We start from the raw sequence: 21,459 nt of genomic DNA on the forward strand, positions 1-21,459 counted from the left end.
AAAAAAAAAAAAAAAAAAAAAAAAAACAAAAAGGCTAGTAGTAGAGACATGAAAGGTAGTAGATAAACTAATTATACGCTATACATACCAAATTAAAATCTGAATTTGATGAGTATTATTTTTACTTGTGATAAGTTGCATATGTTAGAATGGTATATGTGAAAATTCAAGACCGTCCATTTAGAAACTAATTGATAAGATGTGACATTGTTCATGTACTTTATATATATAGTAAAGTTTCATCATAATCAATGCCGGTCCGACATTTATTAGTGCCCTATGCCGAACTAAAAAACATGCCCTTTTATATATTACCAAAAAATTATAATTAATGGTATATAAGACTTTATGTTTAGTGTTTTGAAAATTTATTAACACAAACCAAAATCAAAACATTAGTTTTGATGAAAAGATTTATCTAATAGTTTAACAAAGCAAACTATTAACCTCAAAATGGAAAAAATCAAAACTAAAACTAACAATTAACCTCAAAAACTATGATTTGCACTTATATTAAAGTCCACATTTTTGTAAAAATCTTTAGATATATATAAAAACTCTATAATAATTTTATAAAAAATTGCCCTAATTTTTTTGATGTCCTAATCCTTTGCTTGAATTGATTGCCCTATGTACCGGCCCTGATCATAATGATATGCAACAGGAGGAACGTCTGGGATCGGTGCGGAAACCGCGAGAGTATTAGCAAAAAGAGGGGTGAGAGTAGTGATGGCAGTAAGAGATATGAAGAAAGCAGAAATGGTGAAGGAGAGAATAGTGAGAGAGAATCCAGAAGCTGACATTAAATTATTTGAGATTGATCTCAGCTCTCTCTCTTCCGTTGCCAGATTCTGCTCACAGTTTCTTTCCCAAGATCTTCCCCTCAACATTCTCATGTACGTAAAAGATTCACTCTACTCGCTACTGCATGCACCCATGCACGCACGTACCAATCCAATATATTTATATACACAACACAATGATATATTAATATTTCCAATCTTCATCTAAAACTTTAAAATGAAATTTTGCAGAAACAACGCAGGAGTTTTCTCTCCAAATCTTGAATTTTCCGAAGAAAAGATTGAGCTAACGTTTGCTACAAACTTTTTAGGTAATCTTGTGAATCATGTGACACATGAATATATTTACGTGGAGTGAGAAAAATTTAATGATGGTTAGTATAACTTTTCAGGACATTACTTATTAACTGAGATGCTGATAAAGAAAATGATAGATACGGCAGAGAAGAGTGGAATTGAAGGACGAATCATTAACCTTTCCTCTGTGATTCACAATTGGGTCAAGCCTGATTGTTTCTCCTTCCCTAAATTACTCCATCCTATAAGGTAATTTACATTCATATTCCCTATTTTTACGATAAAATTGAACTATCTAAAAAATATGTTTATGATTAGATTTATGTTGTGGTTAATAGTTTTTGTTGAGTAATCGTAGGTATAACGGGACAAGGGCTTATGCTCAGTCAAAGATGGCCACAATTTTACATGCCAAAGCGTTGACCAAGCAATTAAAGGTACATTTGAAAATACTAATACATCACTCTTATTTTTTTAACCTTTTCACTGTAGTAATAACTAGAAATTTTTACAACTAAAACGTGGTTACAGGACAGGAATGCAAACGTGACGATAAATGCAGTCCATCCAGGGATCGTTAAAACCGGAATTATCAGAGCACACAAAGGTCTTTTGACAGGTAAATAGAACTTTTAACTATGCATATATATAGAAGTGCAAAAGGAATCTAATATGTAAAACTTTTATTAAAAAATCTAAACAATATGATGTGGTGTGTGCATGCAGATTCTCTGTTTTTGATAGCTTCGAAGCTGNTAAAAAATTGCCCTAATTTTTTTGATGTCCTAATCCTTTGCTTGAATTGATTGCCCTATGTACCGGCCCTGATCATAATGATATGCAACAGGAGGAACGTCTGGGATCGGTGCGGAAACCGCGAGAGTATTAGCAAAAAGAGGGGTGAGAGTAGTGATGGCAGTAAGAGATATGAAGAAAGCAGAAATGGTGAAGGAGANAAACATATATGCTTTTCTTTTTGTCTAAATAGTACAGTTATAGCCCAACAAGCTAACTCTCTTTTTCTGACACTAGATTCCTTTTTTTATATTTTTTGTCTTTTGCATACCAATAAAGTTTTGTCATCATCAATAATCATGCATAGACTCATATTTGTATTATTGACAATACATATACATAAATTACATGGCACAAACTGAAATAAAATACACCTTTGAATAAATATACTACTAACTCTTGAATTTTTGTGCTATGGGATTAGGGCGCAGCGACAACATGTTATGTGGCATTGAGCAACGAAGCCAAAGGTTTAAGTGGAAAGTATTTCGCAGACTGCAATGAGACCAATTGCTCAGATTTGGCGAATGATGAGTCTGTGGCTTTCAAGCTCTGCACCCAAAGCCGTGCTTTAATCCATGATTACTTGCATGAATCTCAAATACATTACTTTCCTAATTTATGTCCCCTGTAAATCATCTTAATAACTCCTTGTTTGTTTGTTTTTGTTTTGGTTGCTAAAGACCATTTATCATTGTATTTCTGTAAAGCAGTGTTTTATTAACAAGAGCGATCTCGTTATGTGTTCGAGAAACATATATATACGTAAATAAACTATGATTTCTATTCAGTCTAATCTTGGCCAATTAATACAGCTTATATGTCGTTTCTTTACCAGTGGATGAATAGCGTTATATCTGCCGCCTGCCGGTACCCATCAGGCCATCACCACCAAAACCTACTTGAACGAATTTCCCATGCCATTTAACTACTTAACGCTACCAATGGCCATTTCGTCTGTAATTACCACATAATTTTGTTGGTATTTTTTTATGAAAGACGCGTCGGTATATATGGCAATGATCTGCTAGATAGTCGATACCATCCCACCGATGGTAATTACTGATGAAATATAATCGTCGTTTACTTCAAACGTGTTACTGACAAAGTCAAATTTTCGGAAAATAGTGGTAAAATAACATTTTTTTGGTCCATTGATAAAACCTGTTGAAAAAAACAAAAAATACACTTCGTGGCCTAATGGTAACGAGACGGGTTTGAAACGCCAATACGTTTTAAGTATAACCCTTACAAACATTGTTTTTGGACACCCTTATATATATAGATCTTTGTTTATGATCCATTTAAATATCCAGAAAGAGGGACTATCCGTAAATTACATTTTATAGTTGGTTTAGGCATACAGGACCTAATCATTAGGGGAAGTATAACCCACGGATAGTCCTTTGTTAAAGCCTAAACCATATAAATCACTTAGGTCTTGATTAGACATTCTAAATGCTAAAAAAAAAAAACATTCATAGCGTTGGATCACCGCTCACATACAGTTTAGTCCTTTTCTGAACATTGGTATTAGTGATAAGCGCACATTCTCTCTCGGATTAGGGGTTTAAAACTATAAACATTCCTCAGTCTTCACCTATGTTTTAAAATTCGCTAGCGTTAATCGGGCGGTGAGGGAGGGCTTAGCGATTAATCGAAAAATCAAATGTGACGGGTTCAATTCCCTAATCTATGGCAGCCAACTTTTTTTAACTCAGTTTTTATAGATTTAATCATATTTTTTTTTGGATATGACATAAAAATAGTAGATCTCCACTTAACATCATATTTAAGTAGAAAATCAAAGTTTTTTTTTTTGGCTGATTTTTTTTTTCGATTCTGCTATAATCGCGACGGCTCATTGCTGCCTAGCGATTACGCGCGTGGAATCGGTCAAATCGGCCGATTTTTTGAACATGGCTCTTGACTCTTTCATATATACGACCATACATATCCAAATCGTTAAGAATTTCCCTTTCCTTTTAAAATGTATTTTTTTTCCTTGTTCATACTATATAATACGAAGCTTCAGCCACATAGATATATACACCCTTACATATATAGATCTCACATAAAAGCTTACATCCATGTGGATATTACATTATCTCATTAATATATAATACATATATACATATTATAGTTGTTATGAAATATTTTGAAAAAGTTAGGTTAAGAAATTGTATAGAAAAGAAGAAGTAGATTATGTTGACAAAAAAAAAAAAAAGAAGTAGATTATGTTTTTGAATCCGTTTTAAATATTTTGTATATGAAGGATATTTTTTTAGATAAATAAATACACTTAAATTATTATCGGAAATTTAAATAATATTGAAGATGAGATGAAACTCAAGTTGACTTGATAGTAAAATACAGTACCATTTATGAGTGAAAAGTGTAAGCCCTGATTGGTGAAGATTTTTAAGACTTTAAAATCATTTAAAAGTCTTAAAAGCATTTTTTTTTCCAATCAAACTTTAATGACTTTTTTATATTTTAAAGTTTCTACCGCCACTTTATTTTTTTTCTTCTTTATTTTCCTTACTTTTTAAAGCCTCCAAAATGACGCTTTAAAACCAACAAGTTAAAAAAAAAAAATTTATTCCTCCATCATAATTAAAAACTCTATATAAATTTATATATATATTTTACACAAACCTTTTTTTATAGATTAATTATCAGCATTTTTTCTCTTTCTTTTGACATCAATTTCTCTTCACAAATTTATTATTTTTATCATCATCTTTGTATTTTCTTACAGTTTTTTATTAATAATATTATAGTCACAGCCTTTAAATTTTTTTTTTAACAATCAGATTTTAACAGTTAAAATATCTAAAGCCAAAGTCTCTGCAGCCAAATTCTATACAGCCAAATTTTTACAGTCAAAGTCTCTACAGCCACAAATAACAGTTGTTACCAATCGGGGCCGTAATGTGATTGATTTAGATTTTAGAGATGAATAAAGAGACGAAAACTCAATAAATGGTAGGAATATGAGTAGCTAGTCTATGTGTGTGAGATGTTTGGGAAATATATTTATGATCCAGTTTAGCTACTATTGTTTCATTGTTTGATGTAAATTTTAACATGATATGATATTAATATCTTTATTTGAATTGATTTCTCATAATTGTGTTTATTTTTTTTGTTATGCAGTTATACTTTGGTCTTGTTGTTGAGAAGAAACTTCAAAATATTTCTACGATATATTATATATATGTTATTATTAAAAAATATTTTAAGAGGTAAAGTGTTTGGTGCGTCTTAATTTAAAAACATGGATATACATATCAGCTTGTAATTGTATTCATCCGTCCCTATTTTAAAGTCTTTTAATGTTTAATAATAAAAAATAAATAGAAAATATAAGTAAAATTATCAAATAAGATTTACTCAAAAATGTATATTTACTTGTAATCATTTATGTAACTAAATATTATAAAAGATAAAAGTTAAAAATTAATTATGTACTATCTATTTCATAATCAATTAACTAGATATTGTAATCAATTATGTATATTTATTTTACACGATAAAAAGCCAATGTATTAAAAATCAAAATATAAAAATATATCATAATATAAAAAACCATAGGTAATTAATTTAGTTTTAGATTTACTTTATAATTCATTATATTTTGTATTTGAAATGAAAATTCTGCATAAGTAAAACAGTTTCTAGAGCTTTGAGAGAGAGAAAGCAATTTTAGAGTTTTTCCGGCGAGGACTTGCTTTCTCAGCGGCGTTTGTTTGGCTCATTTTCCGGTATCGCTTGCTCCCTCAGAGGAGTTGGCTGGCTCATCTTCCGGCATCGCTTGCTCTCTCAAAAGTATTAGTTGGCTTAGCTTCCGACATCGACTGGCTACGTTTAACAACTGTGGTTGGCTTATTTCTCGAGAGCAAGAGACTCACTTTCTTGTCTCCTCAGGCTTTAGTTTCAGCTAATCTTTGCTGCTTTTTCTCTTTTTTGTTATGTTTTTTTTTAATATATTTTGTCTAAAATTTAACATAAAATCTCATATGGCGATAATATATGGGCAGTTGATTTCGAAGTATAAAATCTCTTAAGGGTTGTGCTCTGCTGAAGGAGTATTGAGCTTCAAATTAAATGTTTAAGTTTGAAGAAATCTCAAGATCTAACGAATCAATCAAGACTTGAAAGTTCAGAACAGCGCAAAAGGATCTAAATTCGATAAAAAATATGATTTTATGGTATTGTGGAGGTGATTCTACAAAAAAGAACTGAATGGTTTATCCTCAGTAGGAATTAGAGGACATCCATTGCTGTTTGAGAATAATTACTTTTTTTATATGATTACCATACCATTCCGTCTTGTTTCCTTTTTGCTGACAAATTATGCAAACCGGCGGTAACCAAGACGGTGATGACGAGCTGGAAACATGTTGATGAAGTTCGATGATAAAATAGTCATATATGCGGCAAGCTTCCACGTTTAGAGACGTGTCATTGTGCGTTTTAGTTATCTTAGTTTAAGGGTTTTCCTTATTGGACTTGGTTTTCATTTTCAGGTATAATTGAAAATAATGGCTCATGTTTGTCTTGGTTTACTCATAAGTCATAACCAAGCATTGTATCTCCTGGATATTGCTTGGGAAAACCTACAATATTTAAAGAGGTTTAGGATTTCGTGATCTCTCCAAATTTAACGATACCCTTCTGGCAAAACAAGCATGGTGTATTATTTGAAATCCTAACACCCTCTTTGCTCACCTGATGACTCAATTTTAAATGCAAAACTGAGAGGTTACCAATCTTACGGATGGTCATCAATTTTAACCGGTCTTGAAATGAATAAAAAGGATACTTGTTATCAAGTTGGTGACGGAGAGTCCATAAATATCAACACAGCTAACTTGGTTCCATGCCATCCGCGACGGCCTTTGAATTTTGTTTCTCCAGTCCCAGATACAAACATGAGTGGAATAATTCCATGCTACCAAATATAACCCATGAAGATCGTACGGTCCTAAAATAAGTTTATCTCTCACAACAGGTCACTATGGATCATCTTATTTGGCATTACAATAAGTCTGGAGAATACACTGTTCGTTCAGGATATTGGTTCTCAACTTATGATCCAACACAACTTGAGCTTGGACCTTTTCCTCTCCATGGTTCTATCTCTGTGAAAACAACTATATGGAAACTACCAAGAATCCCAAAAATTAAAACATTTTCTATTGGGTGTTTTATTTAGAGCCTTGAGTACTATGTCTCGGTTAAATACTAGAGGTATGCGTTTAAACCCACTTTGCCAACTTTGTGATAGGTTGGAGGAAACAATCAATCACTGTTTATTTACATGCCCATTTTTGGTATGACTTGGCGTATTTCAATTATACCTCTAACAATCACTCAGCTTTCGTCATAAGATATCGAAGAAAATATTTCACACATTTTAACACTTCAACATACCAATTGAGTCTCTGCTGAACACAAGTTAGTACATTCTTGGCTTCTATGGCAAATTTGGCGAGCAAGAAATAATCTCGTTTTTAATAAAACCAGAATCAGTCTTTCATGAGTTGCTATGCAACCGAAAGCTGATGTAAAGGAGTGGTTAGAGGTCAATGCGAACCATCACCCTTGTGCTGGCAAGAGTGACAACCGCACAACTAGTTCGTCCACTTGGTTATGCCCTCTTTTACCATATTTAAAATGTAATTTTGATGCAAATTTTGATGTTAATACAAATAAAACCTTTGGTGGTTGGGTCATACAAGATCCTGAAGGTACTGCAAAGGCTTGGGGTTCGTCCAATCTTAACATTACAAGATCACCATTGGAGGTAGAAGCGCTGGCCCTACTTTCGGCAATGCAACAATTGTGGATTTAGGGTTTTACCAAAGTACAATTCGAAGAAGATTACCAAATTTTAATCAACAATTTAAACACTGGATTATCTGACGCGTCTATTGCTGGAAGTTATAGGCTTCACAGGTTTTTGGAAGTTTTATCATTTATGTAAAGCATTGTAATAATCTGATATACGCTATGGCATCACGTATTTTAGGAGGAAGAAGAAGGAATGAGAAGCTTCTTAGTTTCAAAGTTATTATGTTTCGTTTTCTTATTAGAACATGGTTTTGGTAATTTTACTTTTAATTAAGAGTTAGGTTGTTTGTAAAGAGATCTATAGATAGGTCTCTAATACATCAATAAGAATCAACTTCCAATATTGACCTAATTCTCTAGCAAGAGACTTGGATTAAAGGAAGCTTAAGCTTTATGCTCCCCTGTTTTCTAGCTAACTAACGACGGTCCTATTACTAAATCTGTAACAAAGGCTAAGGTTCATAACAATTTGATATCAGAGCGGTCTGATTCGATGGAGACTCTGATAACATTGCAACAATTCTCACAAAAGTCTCAAAAGCTTTGGATGAGCACACAACAGAGATGGCGGCCATGAGGAAGGAGTTTAACGAGAATTTGTCTCCGTTATAAGCCACCATCGGTGAACTGCAGGAGACATCAACTGCTCAACAAGAAGCTTTGGAAACAGCTCTAGTTGCACTTGAATCGGTTGCTACGGGAAAGGAGGTAGAACGTAATTCACCTCAGGCTCTGGATGGAAATAGTCACAGAGAACAAGAGAGGGTTAGAGAGAGTACACATGCTGGTGAAACATCAAAAACTGTGAGCTTGGAGGCACTAACGACGGTTGTTCGTCGGTCTCAAGCACTAGGGGAAGAAGGTTATGTTTCCAGGTGAAAAGGCCTTCAAAATTCAAGAAACGAAGGTATAACCAGAGGTGAAAAGAGAAATTCCTATTCCAGTGGACCTTAGCCAGCACGCTCGATGGGTAATGAGAGAGGGCATTGCCGAGCAGATGGTGGAGGAGATTGGGCAGTACGGCAGTATGACCAATTGGAGATGGAACTTACTCTAACTATTGGGAAGGGGGTTTACGAGAACAAGGAGAGGGTGGAAGAGATGATGATTTCCGAGGAGGAAGAAGTGGTGGTTTTACTCTACCAACAACAAAGATAGAGTTTCCACCCTACGATGGAACTACTAACGCGTGGAATGGTTACAAAAGTGTGAGAATTGTTTTGAATATCAACGAATTTATCATAATGATGCTCGGGTTCGACAGGTTATGTTTGTCCTCACAGGTCAAGCATATCACTGGAACAATAACTTGCGAAGGTTGGTTACACATAAGTTCAGTTGGATCGAGTTTAAAAATATTTGTAAGAGTAGATTCGGAAAACCAGATGCGGTAAACCCAGTTGGCGAATTGTGCAATTTACGACATATTGGAACTGTTGAAGAATATTGCAACCAGTTTGAAGAATGCCTAGGTAGGCAAACAAGGTTGTCAGGAGATCAACAGTTGTGGTAGTTTTGTGCAGGAGTAACGGACTGCTTACGCAAGGAAGTTGAGTATTTGCGGCCTGAGACAATCTTTGAAGCTATGCAGTATGCGAGAGAAAATGAATATAAGATAGCCGGTGATAGATGTGTGCGTACACTTGGAGGACACTCAACTCCCACGACAAGATATGCCATTCTATTTTCTAAGCTTGGAACGACGGGAAGTCTGGTCCCTCAACTTGAGAAAAGCAAAAAGCATACTCCAACCAAACTCAATCCTCCAAAACAGGTTAGGAAGAAGCTTATGCTTTCTGAAATGGCTGAAAGGAAGGCGAGAGGGCTTTGTTTCAACTGCGACGAACTTTATGCACCAGGACATAAATGTCAATCAATTCTATTTCACATTGATCTGGTATGGGATGGGGCAAAATAAGAAGATGAACCTTTAGAAGAAGTAGAGTTGGAGCTCTCAATAAATGCCATGAAAGGTGAACAAACTGAAAGTGCTTTTAAAGTGATCGCAGATATTGCAGGGGTTAGAGGATGAATTTTATGGATACGGGCAGCACTCACAACTTCATCAAGAGTAGTGTGGCTGCAAAGTTGGGAGTTCCAATGATACGAAAGCCTGGAAGGGTAGTTGCTTTGGCTGATGGTGGAAAATGTCCAATGGATGGGTTGTGTAAGGGGTTTCCAATGGAGGTACAGGGATACAAGTTTAAAACAAATTGTTTTGCAATTCCATTAAGTGGATTTGACGTGGTCCTTGGTATATGCTGGTTAAATGCCCTTGGTCGAGTTATTTGGGATGGCCCGACAAGGACTATTGAATTTGTTCGTGGGGAAAGGCTTGTTAAATGGTTAAATGCCCTTAGTAATAATCTGATATACGCTATGACATCACATATCATAGGAGGAAGAAGAAGGAATGAGAAGCTTCTTAGTTTCAAAGTTATTATGTTTTCTTTTCTTATTAGAACATGGTTTTGGTAATTTTACTTTTAATTAAGAGTTAGATAGGTTGTAAAGAGATCTATAAATAGGTCTCTAATACACAAATAAAAATCACCTTCCAACATTAACCTAATTCTCTAGCAAGAGACTTGGGTTAAAAGAAGGTTAAACTTTACACTCTCCTATTTTTAGCTAACTAACTATGGGTCCTATTACTAGATATGTAACAAAGGCTAAGGTTCATAACATAATCAATTTGCTCGTAACCTTGCTCAAATGGGTACGAATTATTCTTGTTTTTACGCTGACAGTTTCAATCCTCCAAATTGGATGATAAACAATTTGTATTCTGATTTACCAAGTGAAGAAAATTTCATTTTGTCGAAATAATAATAACAATAATAATACACCAGTAAAAAGAAAAATGAAAATTCGGTGTTAATAATAAATTAAACATTTTAGAGATTTAAAAATTATAATTTTATAGAATAATATTATATAATGATAGATTTGTATTTGATTTTCACCAAAATATATAAAATTAACCCACATGTCACCGTGAAACTCATTGTCCTTGGACTCTTTTTAGTTTAGGTCCGAAACGTAAATGAGCCCATGAATAAACTAATTAACCTATATCCAAAGTTCCAAACCCACCGTCATCGTCCTAGTCCTAGTTATTTTTTATCTCTGTTCCGTTTCTTCGGTTTGATTCGCATTTATAAACGTTTTTTATCAGTTCTGTGTCTTTTCTTTTGTTTCTAAGTACATTCCTGAATAGCTATGGGAAAGAACAATTTGTAGTTTCCGAATTTGAGCAATATTAAAACGAACAATTTGATAAAATTCATATAGTATAATTACTACATTAACAAAAATTTATGTATAGAAAATTATCTATTCATCACGTTAAAAATACAGTAGGGACCATACACGGCTTGTTAATATGTTTAAATAACAGCCTTACTAAAACCAAAAAAAAAAAACAATCTAAGAAGAAATAAAAAATCTTAGTAACAAAAATAACATTAATTCACACAAAATATAATTTTTTTTTTTTGGGTGAGTCAAGGACACCTAGGGTTCCGACCAGGTCCTCCATAGTAAAAATAAGTCCCCCATACATTGTTTTTGCCTTGTCTGATATCATAACAAGCCGGATGATCGGCCAAGACATGGAGATTCTTCAGAGGCAAGAGATTGTTGTCCCAATCAACGACTTGTAAGTTTCTAAAGTAGGCAGCTTTCTCAAATCCTTCATTTGCAAAATGGCCACTTCCCATCTGCGTTCCAGTGTGAGCACCGCTTGATCGGCTGTTCACAACTTCCCCTCCAAATTGTACCATACTTGCATGACTCCTCATGTGGCTAAACAAGAAGGCCGGCCAATATCCCACAAGAAGTCCATTTCCTAGCTCAAGCCACCAGTGACCATGTTTTGGATCCTACATTATGTTAATTGGCAATACCATGGTTAAGTTCAAGGCGAGAAATAAGAGTATAGTATAGATGAAAAAAGTTTTGTAAATTGTGAACGCAAGCAGAATCTCTCTATTGGAAATGTTTACACCATGTTTGTGTTTGGCTGTTGCAATTATAGTTTTTAAAAGTAATGGTTGTCAGTTACTCTGCCAAAAAAATACGTATTACATATACAACCAAACGTAAAGACAATCAAACAATCAAAGACTACAAAACCTTTTGTTATTACATCAAAACGTCAATAGATTTAGCTAAACACTAATTATTAATCCGTCATTATATAGTTTCTTATAACCAGCTTCATTTGAGTTGCACCACATAAACTGATGTTTCATATTTTTGAGGTCAGCTAAATTTGCGCGTACAGGTTTCTAGTAGATGTACATTAAAGATTTGCTTTTACTACATGTGCAGTGAAAGTTTCCGTCATCAATTTCATATCCTCAAATTTAATGCTCTTTACCAAATCCAACCTCTTTTATTTATTAACAATGTTTCGAAAAAGCTGAAAGCCATCTTTCTTTTATTAGATCAGTTTATGAAATTCGAGGTTGGTTGATTTCTTTATTGTTTCTCCAAGAAGTTATAGTGGCACACGTTGTAATAACTAAGCTCGGGGTGATTTTCATTCGATTCTTTGATGAGTCATATTAGGTCAAATATATGATTACGTGAGTTCTTTTTGTGACATGAGAGCTATGTCTAAGTACAAATTATATCTCACCATAATGATTGGTTTTCAAGTTATTCTTGAGAGAAATAAATTATGTAGGCATAACATTAAATAAAGTCTTACATTTCACTATGGCGTATAACAACTATATTCATATTTATATATTCACTTTCCATTAATATCTATACACAATTTTTTTTTGGAATAAGCTTTATCATGTTAATTGTGTCGGTTGATTTTTTTTAAAAATGGTACACATCTGCGTAGCGTATCAAGTGCGTTATTGACTTTACATGTCGGTCTTTTACACTTTAAAATGCAATATTTTGTGTTGGTGGACTTATCTAAAAGAAATCTTAAGTTTGAAGCAATCATATTAATTGCCTAAGCATTAATTACACATAACTGTTTTTAACTTTTTATACTAGTGTGTGTGTCAGCTTCTTCTTCTTAATAATCTAGAAAGAAAAGAAGAACAGAACACCTATTAATGCGCTAAATTACACATTCCCATTAATTTGAAAAATTTCGAAGTTTCATCGGTAGATTCATAGACCACATGCACACGTACTAATGATTCCACCATAATTTTCATCAAAAATGCTGATATGAGTTTTTGTTTTATGTGGTTTGACCAATATCAAGTACGTACAAATTGTAGTATTTTAAGTTTTCAGGAAATTTGTGTCCTTGTTTATGAATTGAATATGGTATAATATATGGTTAGAAGTGGGGAAATAAATGGAAGAAAAAAAGAAGACTGACCTTCCAAATCATTAAACCGATATCAAACTGTCTTCCATTATAAGAGGACCTCGGGGAAATCGCTGCACCAATTGCAATTTTATTGTTGGTTTGTACGAATCCAGAGCAGAGTAAGTTGTAGCACCCAGTTGCTTGGTATGCATCAGTCTGCTTTTTCCAAAATTTTCAACTCAATTTCTGTTCCATGATATTAAAATAATTATTAAAAAAAAGTTAAAAAAAAAGTGGAGACTGGTCTTATTACCGTCCAATATGTGAAGAATCTTGGATAATTATCTCCATAAAGCTCAGGACTAACCTGCAAAAAGATCAAAATGCTATGTAATCAGTAACCACCAACCTAATTATTAATTGGACCCTATCTCTATATATCCCCACCACACTTCTTTTTGCTGGTCATTACTGTATAGTACTAGTTGATTTGTCTGCTGGTTCTCTGTTTAGATATTTAGAAGGTTGACTAATTAAGTTCCTGATTGATTCGAAAGCTAATCTTTGTGTTTTTGTAATACATAAACGTAAACGTCAAACACGAAAAGAATGATGTAAAACTATTATATTTTTGTTTTTATTTGGCATTTGTGTTTATAATACTAACAAAAAACTATTGTGTTTAATATGATACGCACTTTCTCTATAAAAGCAAAACGAAAATGTAAATAAAGACTCGAAATCTAACTTCTAGCAAGGTTGATTCTCTAGCGATAAAGTATTATTCGGTAAATATTAAACTAGTGATACGAATTAACAAAATAATTCATTCTTTTTCCAAAAAGCACTTGTAAAATAAACTATGTTTTATATTTTTTTTAAAAAGATTGTACCTGCCAGCCAGCTTCAATGGTGTTTAGGTCATGACCAAAGGATCCAGAGATGAGCCAAATCTGAGATAAACTGAACTCATAAGCATCGGGCACACGTGGCGCCCAAACGTTGATGCTTGCTTTAGCTCCATAGTATTGTTCTCCGTTTACAAACACTACCGCATGCTGCATGTACGTAAATATAATCTCTATTAATGGTATAAAATACCATATAGTATATATACTATACTATGCATTTTTACACCTTAAAAGTAACTCTTAAGTTCACACTTTATCTTCAATATCAAGAAATCAGTTGAACGAAGACTCTTTTGTAGTATTTCTCCTTCTCGATCGAATCATTTTATTTTATGCTTTAGATATCTTTTTTTGGAGAATAATATGCTTTATTGAACAACAACCAAAAAGTTAAAGTAAAGCATAAGAAAACATTATTATTCTCCCGCATGATCGATTCGTACGATAAGATACGAGAGGTGAAGAAGAAGTTACCTCGTGACCACCTCCGGAGGAATCTCGTCTGATGGGTCTCCTCAGTTTCCGACCAAACCGTCGTAGTGAATTTGCTCTCAAGACATCATTCTTTGTTGTTTTTCTCATTGGTATTGACCCAACTGGACAGCTTTCACCGGACATACTCCATAACTGATTAAAACTTTCCTCATCTGTTGTTTCATTTCTTCTTGTTGACAGGTCTGGTGAATCCTGCATGTTTCCATTAATAGAATCACTTCTTTGTTTTTTTCTAAAGTCATGTATAAAAGAAGTAAAGTGAAAGAGAGATTGATCATTACTAGTGGTTTCTGGCCTTGTAGCTGAGGATGATCAAATGCTGGTTGCAAATGAGACAAAACACATTCTATTACATCTCCATCTGGGCTCTGCAGTTTCACAATAACAAAAATGTTCTCATCAATGAGGAAAAAAAAACAAGAAAAACAAATTCGATGAAAGATTATGTTTGGTTACGTGGATTGTTTTGATGGAAGGTTTGTTGATTTTGTTGAGATATGCTTCCACTCTCCTAAGCTTCCGAATCTCTCTATCGGGTCTGAATGAAGTTTGGTTTTTAAGATCATGAATAGCCGATCCGTGTAACAAGTGTAGTTGAAGAGAGAGAAGAAGCAGAAACCAAATAAATTTTGATGTGATAGTTGAAGTAGTTGAAGAAGAAAATGAAGAAGAAGAAGCCATAACTAAAGAATGTGTACGGCTTGTTTGGTAATGAAATGGATAGGTTTATTTGTCTCCTTGTGCTTTCTTGATTTGTTTTAGCACACAAGAACAAAGAAGAAGTAGTAGTAGTAGAAGAAGGTGGAATATGAGAATGAGAAGTTAGTTTAATCCCAATGTCCTAGACAGAGCAAAACAGAGAGCAAGCAAACAAAAAACTACTAATGTTGTTTTCACTTTGATTTTATTTCCTCTTTTTTTTAGGGGGTTTCTTGGGGTTTGTAGAATCTCACACTTTATCTCTCTCTCCCTCTCTTAGTTTTAAAATAAATAGATAAATAATAAAAGAGAGAGAAAGAGGTGAAGTAAGTGGCTTTGGGGTTGTGTTTCCGACAGAGTCTAAGCTTTGACAGGCACGAATTACCATTCAAGAGAGAGTGCTTAGAAGGTGGCCCTTTTGCTTTTTGCCTTTTCCCACGTTTTTTACCCATAACCTCATGTCCACTTAACCATATTTTTTACTTCACTTAGATGGTGATAAGTTAATACTCCAATGATTATCATCTTACAAACATGACGAGGATGGGACATGAATCTATCTCTATACTAAGAAAGACTAAGGTTCAAGGCTTCAAGCTCTATTTCATCATCTTAACTCTTAAGTATGCTGGAAATTATTGAAGCAGTCTAATAGTAACGCTAGCTATCATGTTATAATTTGAGTTTAGACTCGGTAATATAAGTGATATATAAAAGATGGTTATTGCATTCGTTATCAATTTTTTTAGTTCAAAAAGACAATTGAAAACTCATAATTCCGCACATCAGATAGAAGAAAGTGTTCGAACGAAAAAACAAAAGTGTAACAAAAAAAAATGTGTGTTTTGGTTGTTCAAGCCGCTTTACCATAATGTGAGCAAACGTCGATGTACAAATTTGAAATCTGTATTTATGCTTTCAGGCCAGGATTGTACATTAGTATTATTTTAAAGAGAAACTTTGGTATATATACTTACAAAAAATAAGTATGTAGAAACGAAGCCGTCTTTAGTGGAAGAACACGTGCTTAGGTAGTAGGGCAGGAGGTTTAATTCAATTTTCTAAATGAAGAGAATGGTGTTTTTAATATATCTAAGCAAATACACTTTCCGAAAAATTATACTAGCACATAAAACTAAACAAAAGCTCACATTCATAATTTTAATTAATACTGTATTGTATTTTGTCGACCTAAACACCATGCGTCCATCCCTGTGTACATTTTCAATTAAAACAGTAATTCAATCTGTTTCAGGAACCGAATAACACAAAAAAAAAAAAAAAAAAAAAAAATCTTGGAAAATATGAAATATTAACTTACACTTGTGATTAATTAGCTAGCATCTAATCTACTGTAAATAATGGAAACACAACGATATATCCAATGTTTCACAAAATAAAATAAAAATATATATTTCCAATGTTTTGACAAAAAAAAACAATATCTTCATTAGTTTTTCAAGATTTTATAGTATCAAAAGCATGCATATACGTGGATTAGTTTTTTCAAAAAATTAGAAAGCCAATATGTCTTGGAAACGGTTGTGAAAATGTTCAAAAAAAAAAGAGCATTTTTAAAAAGGAATATGCCAAAAAAAAAGTATTTCTAACAAATTCTCTATAAACTCTATAAATAAACAAATAAACAAACTAAACGTTTTTAAGAACCTTGCGACTCCTAGTATGGAGAGAGGGCAAATATCCAAGGCCCTAAACTTTCTATAAAAATTAGAGGCCACATTAGAAAAAATTTAACTTATCTATTTAGTGGGGGTTATTAGTTTAAGATTTGAAAAGAGTTTTAAAGACTTTAAATGTTATGTAGAATCTGTTGTTATTAGATCAAGATTTTGTTAAACTCTGTTAAAATTTAGTGTTATTAGTTTGTGATTTGTAAAAAGTCATTTAAAATCTTAACAAATCTGAGTTATTGGATTCAGACTTTTATAAAATCATTAAAAATTTTGTGTTATTCAATTAAAACAAAAGAGTCTAGGATTGTTAATGAGTTCAATTATTATGTTATTGGTTCATGATTTTAGACACTTTCTTTACAAAATAAAGTTATGGAAAGTATCATAAAAATATAGGGATTGTTTGGAGGACTTTACAAGATTTTAGAAAACTAATCAACAAAACTTTTTAGCAATCTTTAACAATCTTTCACTTATTCATTTTTAATGATTTTGTTGAACTCTTCAAAAATCTTCATAAATCTCAAACCAATACCACCCCCTTAGTTAATCTGGTATATATAATGTGGGTTCTTAAGTGAACAATTTCTATTGTGGAAAATTTTCTTAATTCTTTAATATGTTTCATTTTTATTTTGTTTTGAAAATTGCCTTAATAATATCATTATTTATAAATTAAGGCAAAATAAATTAAGAACAACTTGATAGTATAATCCATGATATTTTTATTTTTATCTGAAAACGTTATATATTGAGCCAATCCCCTAACAAAGAGTAGAATACCACCACTTAAGTGCAAACATAGAGAAAGACGAAGATGATATTTTTCTTACTCATTGGTGACGTATCTATATTGCTTATGTGAACCACATCACACAACTGGCTGTAATGGAGCACTCAAATCCATTATCTATAACTGTATATAAATTCCCTCCTAACATATTTGGTGCCAACTCTGGGGCGACCAAGATGGCTGAAGATCATTAGGTTCCTCTTTTGCTTTTTTGAACTTTTAATATGGAGACCATGTGCTTGGTCTTTTCTTCAATTATTTCAGTGCTTTAGTTAAATATAATATAGAATTGACTAAATTTTATGTCATAGGGTTTCAGTATAAAGTATATGCACATACAGTATCCAAAATGTAATCTAACATGCAAAGCTGTTAGATGAGAACATATAGAAGCAAACTACACTCGGTATATGGTGGTATGGTTAAAGTTCATTTACATTAGCCGACTCGAGCGAGCGGATTCCACGCCTGAGATTGAATTCTCTCGTCCGCAGATCCAAAATTTGAAATACTACTTCCTCTATCAAAAATTGAAAATCTGTAATTCCGCCAGAAAACATTTTTGAAAAACCTTAATGGATTTGAAGTTCGTAAAATTGTTATGAAAAACAGAAAAATAAAACAGAAGCATCAGCTTTTTATCCATGAAAAGTGATGACATAATTGAGGAAGGCTTATATATTTGGTGTTGTTGACTGTCACGTGCTTACCGACTACTTTATATTGAACGAACGTATAAAGTCTGCTTTACAATGGTCTGCAAAAGAGAGCAGAGTTTGTTGTTAATCCAAATTGCTTACATAAATTGGTGTCGCTAGCAAAAGGACTAAACATGATTTTAAAATTTTAATATACTGTTTCTCGTTTTTGTTGTCTTTCCTTTTGGAATGTTTGATCTACCAATGAGGCGGGGTCGATCATCATTAAAGTTACCACTAATTTTATTGAATTTTTGTAGCAAATAAAAAGCATAACTCTTTTGTAATTATTACGCTTTTGGAAAGGAAAAAAAAGGAACTACAGCATATGTCCTTCCGCTAAATCGTCGGTCAACATTTCCGAACGAGAAATATTTTAAAGATTGGCTAATGGAAGATGTTGCTTCAACTCTAATCAAGTAGTTAGAGCACTCAAATCCCAACTTTTTTTTCTCCACTTTTGACAATCTTGGTACCATGTAATTATTAGGTTTTAACAACATATCTCTACACTCCTTTTCAATGTTTTTAGATCCGACTCGGACAATGCCGTGCCTACAATTGTAGAGGCTATGACTAAAATTTAACATATGGCTTTCTTCTTAATGTTATTTTAATTTTTTTTTTGTCAACTATTTTAACAAATTAATAAACAAAATATAATCTAATGTTTTGGTCTTTTGGTAGTAAACTAGTAACTAAACAAATATTTATTGAGAAAATAGTTGCTAAAAATAATAAAAAGAAAAACTTATCATTATGAAGGCCTTATCTAGCTAAGAGCATCATTACTTGCGGTGTGATAAACTAGCTAGTTGGGCTGAAGAACATATGTTCTAAAGGTTTTCTTCGAAGGATTTTCTTAAATTGAGAGGTATATATATTGCAATTTTTTGTCATCTCTAACACTATAAAATATGATATGGAGGAATTAAGCTGTTTTCGATCTCTAGAGTGTAATTTTTAGTCAAACCAAGCACCCACAAACATTAATTAGAGAAATTGAATTTTGCTTTTTTAATAATCTAAAGGGAGACAACATTCACGTTTGCACTGGAACGAAAAAAAAAATCTTCTAGTTTCAAATCACCAAAATTAATAAACAAAATATAATCTAATGTTTTGGGCTTGATCATATGGTCTTGGACTTGGTAATTTATCATTTACCTCTGTCAGTTAGAATTTTTCTATGAACTTTTCGTGTAGAGGAACTTGAATACAAATCTGATACCTTGGTATTTTAACGGTTTTAAACATTTATTTTTGACCATTTTTCTTTGTGATTTTCATTTAATTTAGGTTTGTTTTGTGTGTCTTTCAGATCATTGTATTTTAAAATAGAGGAGACACATTTGGATGCAAAAAAAGAAAAATGGTGATGTATAACTATTATCCCAAATTGGCAAAGTGCCTTAAAGATTGATTCAGATTAAGGCCTTAGCATACTCATGATTTAATTGTGTTTGTTGGTAGTTTATCAAACACAAATGAAGACAGTAGCTGCAATTCATTCCAAAAATAGGAGTGAGAATTGAGAGTCGATTCTCAAATAAAAACTTTTGAGAACCCCATGAAAGACTACATATACACATGTGGCAACATATGATTAGTTTAAATTTTTATTTTTATTTTAAATTTTAAATAAATAACTAAACTAAACAATTAATATAAAATAGTATATTTGAGAGACTGTGTGAGTCTCTCCCCACTGAAATATTTTGTTATGTGCCAAGTTATAAAAATCTATATTATTGATTGGGTGCCAAGTTAATGGTGTTTAAGGTAATTAATCTACCATGATTGGTAGAAAGTAGAAATGAAACGACAATGCCCAATAATTAATTTATTCCTTTTTGCAATAGTTCTTCTTTTGCCACAAAAAAAAAAACTATATAAATCTTGTTAGAAAATAATTTTCTATTTCTTTTAATGAAATAAATATTCTTTCGTTAACATTTAACACCAACAAAGGAGATAATAATATTCTTTTCAAGAAAAGAAAGTTGATGTATTGTGTATATATATATATATATTATATCCACTATGAAAATAAGCTTCTTCTCACCAAATGGACTACATATTTGCAATGCTCTTTTCATGGTTGTTGAAAACTAGTGCATCCACAATTGCACATAGAGCTTCCGTCTATAGAAAAAGTTGTCCGGCCCACTTAGTAATATCAAAGTGGGTTGGGAGAAATAAATCGTTTCAAATTGATTTTTGAGTTTATGACTTTATGTTGTGTTGTTTTATGATTACTATAAAACGTTTTACATAAAAGATTTTACCATTTTTTTACTATGTACAAACGTTTTGTGGAGGGCAAAAATTTTATCAGTGTTACAATTTCTTGTTTGCAAATTTTGTTAAAAATGTATTATAATGGCTGGTCACATTCAGTCAGATAGAACATGCAACTGTTACAATTAGGTTTGGTATTTCGGTTCTTTGGAATGGTTCAGTTCAGTTCAATTATCAGTTAACCAAAAAACATTAGAGGATGTCAAAATAACCCGAAAATATACTTGGTGTTGTACGATTTCTTGCTTTTTTAGAAAAACAAATTCAGGTATTTCTGGCTAAATTTAAAATTTTCGGTAAAATTTGACTTGGTTCGATTGGAGTATTATTAATATCGGTCGAAATTTGGAGAAGCGATGTAATTTTGGTAAGAACCGGTTATGTTAAAAAAATATTATCCAAAAAAACTGATAGGTTCAAGCTAAACCATATAGTTTTGGATAACCAAACCAATACTAGAACCCTACAGATTGATTCGGCAAAAAATCGAACCAAACCTAAATTGTTTGGTTTGTTCGGTTGGATTATTTATCCCATCCCGATTTCTAGTTATAAAAATATATGGAAACTTGAAACTAGCCGATGTAAAATGTTTTACTCTTCTCCTTTTATTGTGGCTGTCCTTATATAAATTTAAGCTCACATAAGCCAGAACTTCTCTCCCAAATCTCAATCAAACAACAGCTTTCACACTAACATTTAGATAACTTTATCTATCTAAAAAAGCACATTAGATTTTTCAATTTTCTGTACACTAGTTTAACAGAAATAAATATCTTGTGTCTTAAAAAGACAAAACACTTCATTCAAAAAAAAGAAAAAAA

At 32.6% G+C, this 21,459-nt stretch overlaps 2 protein-coding genes across 2 annotated transcripts in view; one reads left to right on the forward strand and one right to left on the reverse strand.

The window, feature by feature from the left end:
• The window catches only part of LOC104724766 (short-chain dehydrogenase TIC 32, chloroplastic-like), a 3,899-nt gene extending 1,263 nt beyond the window's left edge, over positions 1 to 2,636 (forward strand). Inside the window, exons 2-8 of the mRNA XM_010443322.2 lie at positions 665 to 896; positions 1,035 to 1,114; positions 1,196 to 1,349; positions 1,459 to 1,537; positions 1,632 to 1,719; positions 1,827 to 1,882; positions 2,320 to 2,636. Coding sequence (XP_010441624.1) covers positions 665 to 896; positions 1,035 to 1,114; positions 1,196 to 1,349; positions 1,459 to 1,537; positions 1,632 to 1,719; positions 1,827 to 1,882; positions 2,320 to 2,529 — 899 coding nt within the window. The 3' untranslated portion in view covers positions 2,530 to 2,636. The remainder of the gene's footprint in view (positions 1 to 664; positions 897 to 1,034; positions 1,115 to 1,195; positions 1,350 to 1,458; positions 1,538 to 1,631; positions 1,720 to 1,826; positions 1,883 to 2,319) is intronic.
• LOC104724779 lies at positions 11,251 to 15,459 on the reverse strand. The gene is made up of 7 exons (XM_010443331.2): positions 14,907 to 15,459; positions 14,732 to 14,818; positions 14,430 to 14,642; positions 13,938 to 14,102; positions 13,358 to 13,411; positions 13,114 to 13,260; positions 11,251 to 11,638 (listed from the first exon to the last, which is right to left on the reverse strand). Exons 1-7 carry the CDS (start codon positions 15,129 to 15,131, stop codon positions 11,261 to 11,263), a joined length of 1,269 nt encoding a protein of 422 aa, XP_010441633.1. The 5' UTR covers positions 15,132 to 15,459; the 3' UTR covers positions 11,251 to 11,260.

This window comes from Camelina sativa, chromosome 2, assembly GCF_000633955.1.
Source record: "Camelina sativa cultivar DH55 chromosome 2, Cs, whole genome shotgun sequence".
In the NCBI taxonomy this organism is placed as follows: domain Eukaryota; kingdom Viridiplantae; phylum Streptophyta; class Magnoliopsida; order Brassicales; family Brassicaceae; genus Camelina; species Camelina sativa.